The following is an 18,485-nucleotide window of genomic DNA, read 5'->3' on the forward strand; positions in this document are numbered from 1 at the left end:
ATAGTAACTTTAGATAGTACTCAGTACAGTAACTTTAGATAGTACTCAGTACAGTAGCTTTAGATAGTACTCAGTACAGTAACCTTAGATAGTACTCAGTACAGTAGCTTTAGATAGTACTCAGTGCAGTAACTTTAGATAGTACTCAGTACAGTAACCTTAGATAGTACTCAGTACAGTAGCTTTAGATAGTACTCAGTACAGTAACTTTAGATATTACTCAGTAGAGTAACTTAAGATAGTACTCAGTACAGTAACTTTAGATAGTACTCAGTACAGTAACTTTAGATAGTACTCAGTACAGTAACTTTAGATAGTACTCAGTACAGTAGCTTTAGATAGTACTCAGTACAATAACCTTAGATAGTACTTAGTACAGTAGCTTCAGATAGTACTCAGTACAGAAACTTTAGATAGTACTCAGTACAGTAACTTTAGATAGTACTCAGTACAGTAACTTTAGATAGTACTCAGTACAGTAGCTTTAGATAGTACTCAGTACAATAACCTTAGATAGTACTTAGTACAGTAGCTTCAGATAGTACTCAGTGCAGTAACTTTAGATAGTACTCAGCACAGTAGCTTTAGATAGTACTCAGTACAGTAACTTTAAATATTACTCACTACAGTAGCTTTAGATAGTACTAAGTACAGTAGCTTTAGATAGTACTCAGTACAGTAACTTTAGATAATACTCAGTACAGTAACCTTAGATAGTACTAAGTCCAGTAGCTTTAGATAGTACTCAGTAGAGTAACTTAAGATAGTACTCAGTATAGTAGCTTTAGATAGTACTCAGTGCAGTAACTTTAGATAGTAATCAGTACAGTAGCTTTAGATAGCACTCAGTACAGTAACTTTAGATAGTACTCAGTACAGTAACCTTAGATAGTACTCAGTACAGTAGCTTTAGATAGTATTCAGTACAGTAACCTTAGATAGTACTCAGTACAGTAGCTTTAGATAGTACTCAGTACAGTAGCTTTAGATAGCACTCAGTACAGTAACTTTAGATAGTACTCAGTACAGTAACTTTAGATAGTACTCAGTACAGTAGCTTTAGATAGTACTCAGTACAGTAACCTTAGATAGTACTCAGTACAGTAACTTTAGATAGCACTCAGTATAGTAACTTTAGATAGTACTCAGTACAGTAACTTTAGATAGTACTCAGTACAGTAGCTTTAGATAGTACTCAGTACAGTAACCTTAGATAGTACTCAGTACAGTAGCTTTAGATAGTACTCAGTGCAGTAACTTTAGATAGTACTCAGTACAGTAACCTTAGATAGTACTCAGTACAGTAGCTTTAGATAGTACTCAGTACAGTAACTTTAGATATTACTCAGTAGAGTAACTTAAGATAGTACTCAGTACAGTAACTTTAGATAGTACTCAGTACAGTAACTTTAGATAGTACTCAGTACAGTAACTTTAGATAGTACTCAGTACAGTAGCTTTAGATAGTACTCAGTACAATAACCTTAGATAGTACTTAGTACAGTAGCTTCAGATAGTACTCAGTACAGAAACTTTAGATATTACTCAGTACAGTAACTTTAGATAGTACTCGGAACAGTAACCTTAGATAGTACTCAGTACAGTAGCTTTAGATAGCACTCAGTACAGTAACTTTAGATAGTACTCAGTACAGTAACTTTAGATAGTACTCAGTACAGTAGCTTTAGATAGTACTCAGTACAGTAACCTTAGATAGTACTCAGTACAGTAACTTTAGATAGCACTCAGTATAGTAACTTTAGATAGTACTCAGTACAGTAACTTTAGATAGTACTCAGTACAGTAGCTTTAGATAGTACTCAGTACAGTAACCTTAGATAGTACTCAGTACAGTAGCTTTAGATAGTACTCAGTGCAGTAACTTTAGATAGTACTCAGTACAGTAACCTTAGATAGTACTCAGTACAGTAGCTTTAGATAGTACTCAGTACAGTAACTTTAGATATTACTCAGTAGAGTAACTTAAGATAGTACTCAGTACAGTAACTTTAGATAGTACTCAGTACAGTAACTTTAGATAGTACTCAGTACAGTAACTTTAGATAGTACTCAGTGCAGTAGCTTTAGATAGTACTCAGTACAATAACCTTAGATAGTACTTAGTACAGTAGCTTCAGATAGTACTCAGTACAGAAACTTTAGATATTACTCAGTACAGTAACTTTAGATAGTACTCGGAACAGTAACCTTAGATAGTACTCAGTACAGTAGCTTTAGGTAGTACTAAATATAAAACTTTTCTTCCATCTGCTTATCTGATAGCTTTTATAAACCTTTAAATTTTATTTCATATTTTTCCTTTAGGGTCAATTTATAATTGTGACACTCCATTCTGTTCAACTCCTCTTCATCAGCTGTGATTATCCAATTATATTTGCCTACTGGATTCTCTCCTACGCGCTAATCTTCCTCTTTATGTTTCTCAACTTCTACATTCAAGCCTACAGAAGTAGGTCACGCAAGGAAGAAAGCAACAATTCTTCGAAGTTGCCCGATGATGGCATAGCTGGGTCTAAGAAACTTTACAATGAACATTATAAAAGCTCTTAACATCAGGATATGTGCACTCCTTGTTATTCATATCAAGAGCCCATCGCTCGTATTTTGCTCCGAGCTATCCTTCTTTTGCGGAGATCTCTACAGGTTTTGATTTGGAGTATGACTTTTCTTGCACTACTAGCTGTTATCTCTGTTATCTGGGTATTTATATAATATTATATTCAACTTAATCAGCTGACAGGAAGTCTATCGATGCAAATGACCATCAAGTTCCTGTGACTAGTCATTTATGAAGCACATTTTATTTCACTTGTTATATTGATAGATGTCAATAGAAAGGCATTGTTGGCATGTATTTAAAGAATGCTCAGAATACGAAGGTCAAGGTTAGATGTGTGCTAAATTGTACTTTTAGTGCATTCTAATATAAATTTTTACACATTTTGCTTGTTTCTCTTGTCGTAATTCATACTAACATTAAACATGTGCTCAGTCTTTGGTTTAATATTCAGTCTGGTTCAATATTCAACATTAAAATCTCTGGAAAGGTTTCCTACCCTTGAATTTCTATACTAATTCTTATTTGGAACAAATTACTAGTCCTCTTTTCCTTGTTAGCTAAATAAAATTATCCTCAATTTATTATCAAAATAAATAGTTCTACCCCTTACGTGGTTGATTACCATCTTTATACGAACTACTCAAACCATGTATACCATGTACCCTCACCATGTGTACCCTCACCATGTGTACCCTCACCATGTACCCTCACCATGTGTACCCTCACCATGTACCCTCACCTCAAACTATGTATACCATGTACCCTCACCTCAAATGTAACCCAACTAGGAAAACAGCTCTAAAACAGTGAATGTTATAAAGTTATAAAAAGTCACGCATGCTGTAATAAAATAAAGGTGGCGTTCAAGTAGAGGTTGTACGTAACCCAACCCGACAAGTCATAACACGCCATGCCCACCTATCAGAGGTCAACGTTGTAGAAGAGCTCATGGCGGGTGGCGTATTATGGCTCAGCACAGTGTGGGTGTATTTCCAAGAGTCACATGGCGCATAGCCACGGTATCCATCCAATATAAACCTTTTGGATGCAATTAATCTGCTAACTTAGCTCCAACTTGTCAAAGATATCTTAATAACTACATATTGAGAAACCAAGAAATTTATACATGTATATATATATATATATATATATATATATATATATGCACATGCTACAGACAGTACTGTTTCGGCTATTGAAGCCTCATCAGTGCAGCTCGGGGCAAGCAAGGGAAACAAATCCCATTGCTAATGAGAGCCGACTTCCTGCCATGAAACAACTAAGTTGCCTCACAGACTTTAAGAAAGTCAATGTGCTGACACCAAAGTGATATACGGTATATATACTGTATATTTCTCAACGTTTGTCTGTGTATCTGTTGTTGTGTATGTCCATCTGAAGTTATTAAAATCTTGGAAGCAAAATTCCACATTTTGATGGATTTGAACTCACAGAGATTGCTAGCACAAGTTTAGAAACCAGGCTCTCTACCACTGAGCCATACAAGGTGTAATGATTTATCAAAAGTGATGATTCATCATAAGCATACTTTATCATAAGAGCATTTATTATAATGCGTAATAATTATCATATGCCGTATAGCGTATGCACACGCTAACTACTTCAGCATTGCGCCCACGCATTACGATGCCCTGTTAAAAAATATTTTGGCACTCAGTATATGCAACACAATGCTTCTTTGTCTTCTTTTTGTTAGGGCTAACTCGTTCCGTCCCACGATGTCAACAATAATTTATCTCAAACCTAAAATTTGGCGATTTGTGTACTGATTATATACCTTATTAAAAGATATACGTTGCTCGCCATGGCGAGTTCAGAATTATTCGTCAGGGTAAAAATGGTTTCGCAAGCAGATCAATGATAAAACTTCAGCTAAATGATGTATTTATTGATACATTGCGCCTACGGGTTACTATGCCCCTATAGAACACGACGCTTTCCGCCAAACCATATCAACAAACAGTTCTCTCAAAAAAATATTTGGCGACTGTTGTACTGCTTTTTATTTGGTTATAATAATTCTTATTTGGTTTTCGCCTTTTTGTATTAATTGTATTATTACCAAATCATCTGTTTCGTAGTTTACATACTTGCTATTTATTTCACATCTACATTTAGTTCTCTTATTTATTCCAGCTGCTCAGAATACTTTTTCCCAGCTACACTATATTTACTTGATTTTCATTTGGTACCTTGCATTCCACAATCATTCAATATGGAAGTCTTTTCCTTTTATTTATTTACGCCTTTCATGTTATTTCTTTTAATGAAAATAATTTCTTCCATCAGTTCTATCTAAAACATCTTTGTTTGTACGAATATTTTCCAATTTTTTACTCGTTTATTGTAATATCAATTTAGTATATTAATATGCGCAATTTCCTTTACTCAACAGACGTATATTGAGTTGGATACACACGTGTTCCTTTCCTCAACAGATGAATATTGAGTTCGTTACACACGTGTTCCTTTCCTCAACAGACGAATATTGAGTTCGATACACACGTGTTCCTTTCTTCAACAGACAAATATTGAGTTCGTGACACACGTGTGTTCCTTTCCTCAACAGACGAATATTGAGTTCGTGACACACGTCTGTTCCTTTCCTCAACAGACGAATATTGAGTTCGTGACACGCGTGTGTTCCTTTCCTCAACAGATGAATATTGAGTTCGTGACACACGTGTGTTCCTTTCCTCAACAGACGAATATTGAGTTCGTGACACGCGTTCCTTTCCTCAACAGACGAATATTGAGGTCGTGACACGTGTTCCTTTCCTCTACAGACGAATATTGATTTCGTGACACACGTGTGTCCCTACCTCAACAGACGAATATTGAGTTCATTACAATCTTTTCACTGCATCCATCCCAATACCCACTAAACCGTTGCACACTAAAGATATGGAAACCAAACAGCGGAGCTTAACTGTGTTTTCATTGCAGATGTTTTCATTGTTTAATCATGTTTTTGCAGGTCTGTTTTTTACTACGTAAATACAAATCATCGCATGTATGTAACTCATATATACCTAGCTAATCAAGTATGTAACTCATAGATAACTAGCTAATCAAGATAGTTGACGCATCCACATTACCTTCTCAAACTTGCTAAAGCCTTTCCCTCTAGCGTATAAATAAGCATAAACTTCTGGATGTATGGTTACATTGATTCTTATGCACATTTCATACAAAATAAACTACAACCTTTTCTGGATCCTTTTATAAGCGTTAGCTAGCAAGCAATTATCTGCATTGCACCAGCATTTACATTTCACCAGCAAGCATCATCCTCAATGAGTGAGCAAGTAGGCTATCTTCTACAATGCACCAATTAGCTTGTTTTCTTCGAGCACTCTCTGCACCAACAGAAAAGCTATGTCTTTCTGGCCATTTCTACCTTTCAGACCCCAAAAGTAGTAAGCTTTCTAGTAGAATTAAAAAATTGGAGTTGCGATCCTTTCGACAAGATTAGCTTCTTTTAGCTTGCTAAAATTTTTTATTTCATTATATATTAAACTTGTTTTTTTAAGTGTACAGTAACATAATTAGCATTGATACGTTTTTGCCTCCTCTCTGCTCTACTCGTTACATGTACCAGCCCAAGTCATGTTACTCCAAAGGTATGTACAGTATAGTAAATAAAATTTCTTTTTTTTTTCGATGGCCATTAAATGGTCAAGTGTGCCAGAGGGCGCTTTTGAGAATTGCATCGCTCGGCCTTTCTTGTCGAATTAGGTTGAACAAGATTTTAACTAGACACGCTAAATGTTATAGTGAAAGCGAAGACAGCAACTGATAAGTGATAAAATTTTAGTGATAAAAAGTTAATATTCAGTAAAATAGTTACAAGTACATACTAAAACTTAGTTTTACTTGTGAGTTTAGTAAGCTAAACTTATTTGCAGTGAATTATAAGTTTATGTTATGCGTACATCTTGAAGGTAAGAACTCCTTACCATACGCAATGCATTTGGTACACACATTACAATGTTGCATTTTATTGCAGATCATAACCATTAAATACAGTAAATCCAATACAATTACTGTAGGTAACTATAGTTACTAAAGTTAACATACTGTTTTGTTACTAATTGTCAATATGTACATTTGAATAAAACTTTGATGATTTTCACGATTTTTACCAGGGATGTTTGCTTTGTATGATTACAATGGTTTCTATACCACTACATATGAATTTTTCCCCATGCGATGCCAACCGTGGAACAGATCAGCATCGTATCCCGAGGGTGCACTGTTACAGTAGCAGCGCTCAACTAAACTGAGCACTACATCAACAGCACACACCAATCCAGTGATGCAAACATGCCTACAAACAAACCACCAAAATATGTTAATACATAAACATTGTTCATTTTTTAATGTACATGAGGGATGCCCAAATAACGGCCTGCGGTGGCCCGCTATCAAATTTAATGTAACCCACCTTACAAGGTCTCCAAAAAATTACTTTTTGCACATATTTGGTATGCAACCCATTTTAGGCTGGTTTGTAAAGCTTTATGTAGAGTATTTCTCTGTACAAATGGCCGCACACAATCTCTATTCCATATTCACTAAAAACAATTAAACATAATTTGTTATTGGCACATGGATGTAATTGTAAAGTAATATAAAATGTATAGTTATAAAAATACAATAATGTTCTTAAACTCATATACAACTTGAGTTCATATCATCATACATCTTGTGGCCTACCGAATTCTCAAATAATAAATATTGGCCCTCGATTAAAGACATTTTGGCACCCCTGCTGTACATCAATATAAGTTAATACAGGCTTATAACAATTATGCACTAATATCGCACACACTACATGATGCAGCTGCTAGTCTAGAAAACTAAAAAGCAGAACAATACACGCACAAAGATCACAAACTAGAAAAGGGAACAAACAATAAACGAAGAACGTTTAACCATAGAAGCAAACTGAAATTTTGTGGAAAAACGGATTATATCAGGTCACCAAACAATAGGCCATTACTAGAATATTACGTGTGCAATTCTGATTTAATCCAAAATTTATTAGTATTAGTATATCAGTCTACTTCGACCATAGCGAAGAAATAGGAAGCGAACAGTAAAACAAGCAACAATTTCAACAACAAAATGTAGTACCACCAAGTGTTGTATAAAGGTGTATCATCCATTGTTCTCAAACTCATAAGATATGTTTTTGTGTCTAATAAAAACGGAGTTAGACACTCCATACTAGACAACTGTATAGGCCATTTATAGCCACGGTCTGCAACTGACCGACTATTGAGTATATCAAATAGTCTATCAACTGTCTGCAGAAACACAACAAGAAACCACATTTACTAATATTGGGCGAATTTTAATATTTACAACTTATATAAGTTAACCTACATTATTCCAACTGTGATCACACTGCTATGCATGACATCAAAATTTCCAATAACAAGTCTGCAGTATCAAATTGCAGTTAGTTACACATGGGAAAATAGACTCACACGCACTAACCTGAATGAACTCAACTGTGGCATCACAGTCTTGAAACTGTGGCAAATTTAATTCTCTCAGGGTAATTAGAGAATCAGCCACTGATGCAGATAACACCTGAGTAGCAAGAGCAACCTATAAAAGGTATAAGCATACAAATAAGCACACTAGCTAAGCTAAATTGGCTAAACCCATATTGGTGAATTAGCCTGCCTTGGCATGCCTACTGACAATGATGTATGAGAACAGTGACTATTGCTATTTGAACTTAGCAGCACCAGTCCTGACCTACTTTGCCTCCAGCACCAGCCAAGATGAATCAACCAGCAGCACAAATTAATTCTAGTAAAAACAGTCAACGATAGTGATGCGTAAAATTGATAATAAAATCAGGTAAAGGTTCACTAAAGGCTGGCTGTGAGTAGTAACAGAAGTAAGCCACTAACCAGCTATTAGCAAGTTACTACTAACCAGTTGCTAGTAAGCTACTAGTAAGATACTAACCAGCTACTACTAGCAAGCTACTACTAACCAGCTATTCGTAAGCTACTACTAACCAGTTGCTAGCAAGCTACTACTAACCAGCTATTCGTAAGCTACTACTAACCAGTTGCTAGCAAGCTACTACTAACCAGCTATTCGTAAGCTACTACTAACCAGTTGCTAGCAAGCTACTACTAACCAGCTATTCGTAAGCTACTACTAACCAGTTGCTAGCAAGCTACTACTAACCAGCTATTCGTAAGCTACTACTAACCAGTTGCTAGCAAGCTACTACTAACCAGCTATTCGTAAGCTACTACTAACCAGTTGCTAGCAAGCTACTACTAACCAGCTGCGAGTGTTTTGTTATCAATTTGCTAATCACTGAAGGTTGTTATGAATAAACAAAGGGCTAAGATTACAAGTTTTACTAACACCGTCGGATACAGGTGGTGCGTGTTGTATTGCGTTAATTCATAAAACGAGAAATATGATAACAAGTTATGTAACAATAATGTATGAAACGTTACATAATATTAATGTGTACCAGAAAATGCTAATATATAATGTGAATTAATTAGTGAATGAACTGTGTTATGTAATATCACTCGAAGTGTTATAGTGTTAGTTTATGACACGCAACATCTCCTTCGCTCTAGCAATGTTTAATTCCATTGGTTCAGTCAGTGTGCAGTTTATTGCGTCACGAAATCATTCAGCCATGACGGGGCATTTCTCACTCGATGTGAGCGTCTCGGTTGCTGCGCATCCGCTGGATTCGGGTTTTCGTTCGGCGGCTCATTCTGGTCTGGGTTATCGCGAGGTGGTTCAGGATTGTCCACTACCTCGACATATCGGCTGTAAGTCTCTACGGTTTTGACGCAACATATCATTATTTACATTCACGGCGTAGGAGCGATCCGAGAGCTGCTTCGCTACTACAGCTCCCTTTCAGTTACGACGGTGGGCGGTCCAGTCGCGTACTATCACCGGCTGGCCTTCATTTAGTCGTGCAAGGTTCCGGGCCCGTTTATTATATTGGTATTGATCATTTCTTTTCTTATTTTGCTTCTGTTGCCATGCTTCAGTGTTGGTCATCTGGGTGTTGGTGGTCTGAAGAAGTATGGATCTTGTGGCTCTGTCTAGCAAGAGTTGAATTGGGCTTTTGTCCATCGATGCCGTTGGCATGTTTCGCAGCTCGAGCATTCCCAGTTCGGAACTTTTGCACCTCCGCAAGTTTCGTTTAGCAATTTTCACTGCGGACTCTGCCTTGCCGTTGAATTGCGGGAAGTGTGGAGAGCTGGTTGTATGTTCGAACTGCAACTCTTTTCGAAACGGCGCGAACATATGCGACGTAAATTGGGGCCATTGTCAGATTGCACAACCTTTGGGATTCCCAGACGGGCAAAGCATTTCTTGAGTTTGTGGATAACCTCTTCCACTGAGGAGTTGGATTGTTTCTTGAATTCGAAATAGTCGGTAGTGTAGTCAACGATTACTAGATATTGTTTGTTGCTAAAGTCAAACAGATCTACCCCAACTTTAGTCCATCTAGCCTGTGGGATGTGGTGACTCTGAAGCGTTTCCCTCTGCTGCTGTGGGTGGTCTATTTGACATGTGTTGCGTGTCTCGATTAGGCACTTAATGTCGTCGGGCATGCCAACCCAGAAAACAGTGAGGCGTGCTCGTCGTAGGGTGGAGTTTATACCAGCATGGTTGGCGTGTAGGAGGTTTAATGTGTTTTTCTGTAACGCTTTTGGAATCACCGCTCTTTGACCTTTGTAGATAATGTCTTGTTTGATTGTTAGCTCCTCAATGAAGTGTCGGTATTTATGATAAGTGGACTGGTCAGCCTGTTTCTTGCTCCACCCACTGTGAATGAGCTTGATTAAATGCTATGATTCGCTGTCCTCCTTAGTAGCTGAAGCCACTTCTTTGAGTAGGGGATCCTGTATGGGGTTGTCGGTATCTGTTACATTAATTGCAAATAGGTGTTCCAATGGTTGGTGATGAGTGGGTTTGCCAAAGTATGATTCCCTCGATAGTAGGTCGGCGGTTATCTGCTCGGTTCCCTTCTTCCAGACAACTTTGACTTTTGGATATCTTTGTAGTTGTAGTAGCATGGCCCGAAGACGCCTCGATGCTTTGTGGATCGATTTGTTGAAAATCGAGTCAAGTGGTTGATGATCAGTGTGGATAGTAACGTCAACATGTCCGAAAATATATTGGTCGAAGCGTTCAGTACCATATGATATGGCGAGGCATTCGGGTTCTAGTGGTACATACTGTTGTTCACACGTTGTTAGGCTTCTCGAGGCGTACGCTATTGGTTTTCCATCTTGAAACAATGCCACACCGAAGCCTGCGGTGGATGCATCGGTTTGCAACACAACTGGCTTAGTCACGTCAAAGTATTGTAGTGTGTCGGAGTCAGTCAGTATAGTCTTTAGTTTGTCAAACGAAGCTTTTTGGTCAGTATCCCAGCTGAAACTGTTGCCTTGTTTCAGCAGTCGTCATAGTAGTTCTGATTCTGCCGCTAGGTTTTTCACGAACTTGGTCATGTATGTAACATGGCCCAGGAAACGTTTTACTCCTAGCTGAGTTGTCGGTTGCTGCATTTTTCGGATCGCAGTTACTTTGTTGGGATCTGGTTTTATGCCGTCGGTGGTTAGTAGGTGGCCTATGTAAGGAAGTTCCTTTTGAAGAAAACGGCATTTGTCCTTGTTCAGTTTCAGGCCTATTTTTTGAGCTCGTTCTAGCAGTGCTCGAAGGTTGTTGTCATGCTGTTTTCGTGTGGTTCCGTATATGAGAAGATCATCTGCAAATACTGTCACACCATTCAGTCCAGTTAGCCCTTCCGTCAGTCGTCTTTGAAATTATTCCGGAGCTGATGCAATGCCAAATGGCATGCGCAGATATTTGTATTGGCCAGTAGGGGTCCAGAATGTAGTCAGGTCAGTGGATGAGTCTGTTAGTGAAATCTGATAAAATCCCTCTTTGGCGTCACACAGGGAGAAAAAGCGTGCGTTGTTGAGTTGGGGTAGCACGTCTTCTAAGGTGGGTAGGACGGAGTGGTTCTTTTTGATTGCTTTGTTGAGGTTTTGTGGGTCTGTAAATACGCAGATATTGCCATTAGGTTTACGAACGGGTTGGAGGTGACTTATCCAATCAGTTGGATGGTCTACCTTGGCTACAATCCCGCACTCTTCTAATTTGTCGATTGCTGCTATGAGATCTTCTTTCATTGACAGTGGTACCTTACATGGTCTGACTTGCACTGGTCGGCAGTTTGGGTCTAGTTCGATGTCGTAGAGTCCGTCTAGTTTGCCAAGTCCAGTAAATACGTCTACCAATTCGTCAAGTAAGTTGTCAATCTGGTTGTCGGATGATGATATGGCATTGACTTGTTCACCCATCTTGAGCAGCTCTAGTTGTTGACAGGTTTTCCAAGACAATAAACTGTGCTGTTTAGTGTCCACAACAAGAAATTTTCGAGATGTGTATTGTCCATTTTGATCCTCTATCATCAGGCCTGTCCATCCGAGTGGAATGCACTTGCTTTGGTCATACAATGTTAATGTTGTGTTAGTTAGGGTCAAGTTTGGTTTCCCTAGTCTGTCATAGTCTGTCATAGTCAGTGTGTTGCACGATGCAGCTGAATCAAGCTGAAATTCAATAGGCACTGCTATGTTACTGATCTGTACAGAAATGTTAGCTAGAAGTTTGCGGTTACGTTCAGTGGTGGTAATACTGTAGACTTGTTCTACCTCGCTGTCCGAGGAATAGTTCCATGAGAGTTGATTTACAACTTGTTGGGCCTTTGATCTACATACTGTTGCATTGTGGTTGTATTTCTTACAGTTATTGCATTGTTTTCCATGCGCAGGGCAGGATCGTGGAGGGTGACTCAGTCCACAGTTTCCACATTTGGATTCCTTGTTTGAATTTGTTTTTGGTGGGTTTGATGCGGTTCGGTTTGTATGAGGGCTTCTATTACCTCTTGTTGAATTATTCGGGAATGGTGGTCAGTGTTTGACTGCATATGCTTGTTTTTCTTTACTGTTTTCAGCTAAGTTTTTGAAGTCTTTGGAGGTCGATTCCTCTCGCCGACACAGCTCTACAGCTTTGTCAAGGTCGGCGTCGTTTTGTTCAAAGAGCTTTCTGCGAGTTTTATCATTCTTGATGCCTAGAATAAGGGCGTGTATGACCATACAGTTGTACATATCTTGGAAGTCACACAGAGAAGCTATAATATGTAGCTCAGTTATGAATTCATCCACAGTCTGATTGCCTTGTTTACAGGTTAACAATGCATGTGTTCTGGCTATCAAGTTGATTCTGGGTTTGCAATAATTGTCGAATTGCTGAATAACTTTGTCATACTTGATTTTGTCTCCATCTTCAACTCACGTAAATGATTCGTATATTAGATTTCCTCTCTCACCAATTGTTCGTAGTAGTAGTGCTGTTTTGATTTTACTGTCTACCTCATCTTTGGATGTTGCTACCAAAAATTGTTCAAAGTCTCTTTTGAATATCTTCCATGAGTCCGGTAAGTTTTGGCCATTATCGATAGGCCTGGGCGCTAGTAAATTCTCCATATGTTTCTGAGTCAATTGATTATATTTTCCTCACTCGGGGGGGGGGGGGCACCATGTTTTGTTATCAATTTGCTAATCACTGAAGGTTGTCATGAATAAACAAACGGCTAAGATTACAAGTTTTACTAACACCGCCGGATACGGGTGGTGCGTGTTGTATTGCGTTAATTCATAAAATGAGAAATATGATAACAAGTTATGTAACAATAATGTATGAAACGTTACATAATATTAATGTGTACCAGAAAATGCTAATATATAATGTGAAGTAATTAGTGAATGAACTGTGTTATGTAATATCACTCTAAGTGTTATAGTGTTAGTCTATGACACACAACAACGAGCAAGCTTCTAACCAGCTACTACTAGCAAGCTACTACTAACCAGCTGTTAGCAAGCTACTACTATCCCACTGCTAGCAAGCTTCTAACCAGCTACTAATAGCTTCTAAGCTCTAACCAGCTACTAGCGAGCTTCTAACCAGCTACTAGTAAGCTTTTACCCAGCTACTAGCAAGCTTGTTTTAAACAGCTACTGCTGTACTAGTGCTACTAATGCAGAAATAAAACTCTAAACTCACTTGTGATTGATACATCTTTAACCCTCCGTGGTTCATGGTTGTCGTAGTGGTAACAATTAATGGCAAAACACTGATTTCTAGCAGATAAATGAGTTTTTTTTCTTGGGATAACTATGATCTGCCGCTTTTCTAATTACAGTCGGAAGTCCATGTAGCATTTTTCAAAATGGCGCTCAAATTGTCACATGAAAATTCATTGGTTTAGATAGGTCGATGCTTTTTGAATTAAAAACCCCTAGAATGGCAAAAGTCATTCGCGAGTACGGAAATCTGGGCGATGCTATGTTGAGGTAGTGTTTGAGTTATTTTCATTGTGTTCCATGTGAGAAAGAAATCTAAATTCAGTTTTAACAGCTATGGAAGATCATGAATACACCGCTAAATCAAAGGAACAAACTACTGAGATTACTACTAATAATTTATGTAAGAGACAAAAGGGTGTAGGTGCACAGTGCTATTGCTATTCCATGAATTGCAAAAACCGCAGGAATGGACTTTCAAAGGAAAGGGCATGACATTTCACAAGTGAGTCACTTTTACTACTAGTTCTATTATTATTGCTAAAGTCTACGACTACTACTAGTTGTGCTACTACTAGTTAATACTGCCACTAGTTAGTTCCACTACACTAGTCACTGGGTGAGTGAGAGTCGATCAGTGTCACTACTGAGTGTACGAGTTTGACTGTATGTTGTCGATGATTAGATGAATTTATATGCTAATGAGTGAACTTTTTCTTCCTTCAGAACAAAGGTTTTTTATTATTTAGAGTTGAAATTTTTATTATATTAATATTTAGGAATTACCAACCATCACGTTATTTCTAAATAAATATTTGACAAATATATTTGTAGTGCCTATAATATTATTTATTGTTGTACCTGGATATAACAATAGCAGTAAGGAGCTAAGAGTAATAATACTATTGTTATTACTACTGTTACTAACTACTACAGTTTCATTTTAGTTTTTAGATTTCCAAACAAAGCAACTGAGAACTCTTGTTATTTACAATGGCATCGCAACTGCAGAAGAGTGAATACGCTTGATCCTTGGGCATTTATCTGCGGCGAACGCTTCAATGATCCATGTTTTGACAAAACAGGTTAAAATTTTCGACTGAAACCAGATGGTGTGCCCACATATCTAAAAAAAATTCAGAAACCTCAAACAGCACACAACAGTGACAGCTGCCACAGCAAGTGCTTAGGAATATGTCTGCAGCTTAGCAGAAGATGTTGATGTGAATTTGTCTAGTGATGCATCTGTGGCATTGGTTAGTACTTCTTTGCAGTATTTCTGCAATTTGTTTGTTGTCATTTCAATTGAAATAATCTCAGGGATGCAATCCATTTTTGATTCACGCTTGATTAAGAAATTGCCATTAAGCTTTATGCCTACGATGTGTGTGAATGACTTCCAGTGAAAATTGCCACATTTTACATAGCGATGTGGTAGCATTTTGACCTGTTTTATTTTCGCTTATTTTATTAGTTGTATTGTTGTATCGTAAGTGTACTATGTTTATGTGAATAAGACATTCATTTTGGTTGATTTTATGTAATTGTTATAATTGACGCTTTTGTTTAGGTGGTTGAAATAATAATCCTACTGTTACTCAGTTTAAGGCTACCTTTCACAAACTTATCAGCAAATATGGTGCAAAATCAGATGCTAGTAAGACAGGTAATGTTACTGCTCAAAACGAGATTCTCATCATACAGGCTACTCCAGAAGTTGATCAGTTTGTGGAGCGCACAATGACTTCAGATATCAAATTTCTGTTATAGGTAATGGTATAGTCTACATAGCTGGCTACATTGTGCAAAAGCTAACTAAAGTGCTGTCGTGACATTGGCCGCCAGTCGTTGGTTACCACTAAGTCAAGTATCCAGTACCGACATCTCTATACTCTACTCGAGCTACAAAACAATGAAGGATTGGTGCATCCATCAGACGGTGTCATCAGGATCCTGCTAGTAGCAGATCGATACTGTCGTATTAATGCAAAGCCAGATCCACTCCATTGTGCGGTGTATGTTATCAGTGGTGTAGGGTCTAGTAATGTGCTATGCCTTGGGAAACACCTTACGGACACAGAAGATGGCATATCCAACCACTGCTTCATCTACTATATAAACGGCAATCGTTGTCTATCTGTGTATCTGTCTGTCCGCTTTATAGAGTACCGTACTTTTCGGACTATTAGCCGCTACTTTTATATAAGGGCGTGTCTATTCTGTGGTTTTTTTTCACCGCTAGGGCGCATTAACGGGAATCTCCGGTTAGTACACGCCTCCATTATAATACGTAACCTGCTATTCATCGTAGGGATGGATGATAAATACTGATATGCTAATAGTATGAGTTGTCTTCTCGATATATTGAGTCACCGATAACTCCCAAATATGAGCAGTATAAATAAATTATATGGCGGTCTTTTTTTTCGATTCGATCGTACGAAGCAAACTTAATGAATATGAGTAAGTAGTAAAATTAAATTAGTAGTAAATATTAGTAGTGAATTAAATAAAATTTACTACTCTTTAAATAAATTAATGAGTAGTAAATTACATCTAATTAATATTTACTGCCAACGTGTACCGGGAAGGTCATGTGAACATTTGTTTCTTGCAACCACTAGAAAAACGCTGTTCTCTATCTACTATATAAACGGCAATCGTTGTCTGTCTGTTTGATTGAGTGTCCGCCTTATAGAGCGGTTATTCCTTTTATCGTCGTACGAATTTCGGTCGTACGAAGCGAACTGAATTAATATGTGTAGTAACGGTAAATAAATTATAGAGCGGTCTTTCTTTTTCTATTCGGTCGAACAAAGCCAACCGAACTAATATGAATACTAAATATCGTAATTTCGTAATATGGACTATTAGCCGCTACTTTTCTCTGACGATTTGAGCCAAGCGGCTTATATGAAGGTGTGGCGATTCTGTTGTTTTTCTTTCACCGCTCGGGCGCATTAACCGAAATCCCCGGTTAGCACGCTTTTTAAACAGCAAATTTTCTGCCGTGTTGAAAAGCGCCTTCCTGAGTTCTGCGGCCTATACAAAGGTGTCTATACAGCTATACAAATGTACTATTTATTAAATAAAATAAATTAACGAGTAGTTATTTACATGCAATTAATATTTACTGCCAACGTGTACTAGAAAGGAAAGAAAGGGAGAGAGAGGGAGAGAGGGAGAAGAGAGGGGGGAGAGGGGGAGGGAGAGAAGGGGAGAGAGAGCGAGAAGGAGAGGGGGAGAGAGAGAGGGGGAGAGAGAGAGGGAGAGAAAGGGAGAGAGAGGGGGGAGAGAGGGAGAGAGAGAGAAGGGGAGAGAGAGGGAGAGCGAGGAGGAGAGGGGGGGAGAGAGAGAGGGAGAGAAAGAGGGAGAAAAAGAGGGAGAGAGAGGAGGAGAGGGAGAGAGAGAGGGGGAAGAGGGAGGGAGAGGGGAGAGACGGAGAGAGGGGAAAGAAGGAGAGAGGGAGAGATGGAGAGAGGGAGATGTAACTGCATATTTGGAATTGTTTTACAGTACGAAAGCCAACTCTCAATAAACCTTATGCTGACCGTGAATCTGTTACTGTAGGCGGGTAATGCAGCTAGTTGATGAAAAACCGACAGCATCATTATGGTAAAATCGTACATTCAAACTGCGAGGTGCATGTTTGCGGCATAAAGTACGAAAGCAGTACTTTTTAAAGGCCAGTAGCAATGTAATCACTGTAATATTCATCTGTAGCTGTGGTTGTGCTGCTGTTTCTAATCTGATTAAAGTTCTTAGAAACTCTGATGCACCTCGGCTCAATATTCAGTAGTATACAAATCTCCTTTTACACAGTTTCTGTAATGTGTATGTATAAGTTTAATCATCTGATTAAATAATTCCTGCATTTCTTTGTTTGCAGTATTTGGATTATCCTCTAATACAACTGTTTTTACTTTCCTTTTAGTTGTTGCAGTAGTTTATTCCATCTTTTACAGATACTGTACTAAACATATCATACATTCATGAGCTATTATCACTTGAATCTTGAAAACGGTTTCTGTTTTGACAGCATATGTGTTGTTTTTATCGAAATATTTCATGTGCTAAATTTCTCCATTATGGTTTATGCATATGTAATATAATTTTTAATCTAATGGAACAGTTGTTATTTGCCTGAATATATCATTGGCAGGGTTTATGTATCTGTAATACAACAGTTTGTACAAATAATATGGTCCGTGAAAATCTATTTTACATCTACTTACAATTTGTTATATCCCACTCCATATGTTATAAATAGGTTTTCTTCTATCAGGGCACTCTAAACGTTGTGTAGGAGGAGTTTTCATAAACACCCAGCTGAGAAATAACTATTCAACATGTATGTTCTTGTCATTTTTCACTGTTTGTTTACAAACGGAACTAGTATACGATTAGCTCTCCAATATGGTGCATGCATTACATATCGCTATCAATGTAAAAGTCACGTGATTATCATTCCAGGGGTTTCAAGTTCAATGCCGACGCCATTCCAGGTGTAGTATAATTCAGTGATTAGACCAAACTGAAACTGACTTTATTGGTCTTTCAATTCACGTGATAACACCACGTATCAAAACAATAAACACATCGAACTGAAATCAAAATACATGTAAAGGGATTCCAAACTACGGCGCCTACCATTTGAGGCAAAAATCTCACACATTTTCAGTTTTTTCTTTGGGGTGATTGTGTGAGTCTCACGC

At 38.0% G+C, this 18,485-nt stretch overlaps 1 protein-coding gene and 1 long non-coding RNA gene across 2 annotated transcripts in view; one reads left to right on the plus strand and one right to left on the minus strand.

Moving 5' to 3' along the window:
* The window catches only part of LOC137386744 (very long chain fatty acid elongase 7-like), a 37,048-nt gene extending 33,886 nt beyond the window's left edge, over positions 1-3,162 (plus strand). The window contains exon 8 of the mRNA XM_068072868.1: positions 2,326-3,162. Coding sequence (XP_067928969.1) covers positions 2,326-2,571 — 246 coding nt within the window. The 3' untranslated portion in view covers positions 2,572-3,162. The remainder of the gene's footprint in view (positions 1-2,325) is intronic.
* A 3,438-nt stretch (positions 3,163-6,600) lies between these two features.
* LOC137388761 (uncharacterized) lies at positions 6,601-8,998 on the minus strand. The gene is made up of 3 exons (XR_010978023.1): positions 8,919-8,998; positions 8,108-8,221; positions 6,601-6,932 (listed from the first exon to the last, which is right to left on the minus strand). It is a non-coding gene; the product is annotated as an uncharacterized lncRNA (long non-coding RNA).
* Between the last annotated feature and the right edge of the window lie 9,487 nt (positions 8,999-18,485).

The sequence above is a fragment of the Watersipora subatra genome, chromosome 2, assembly GCF_963576615.1.
Source record: "Watersipora subatra chromosome 2, tzWatSuba1.1, whole genome shotgun sequence".
NCBI lineage: Eukaryota > Metazoa > Bryozoa > Gymnolaemata > Cheilostomatida > Watersiporidae > Watersipora > Watersipora subatra.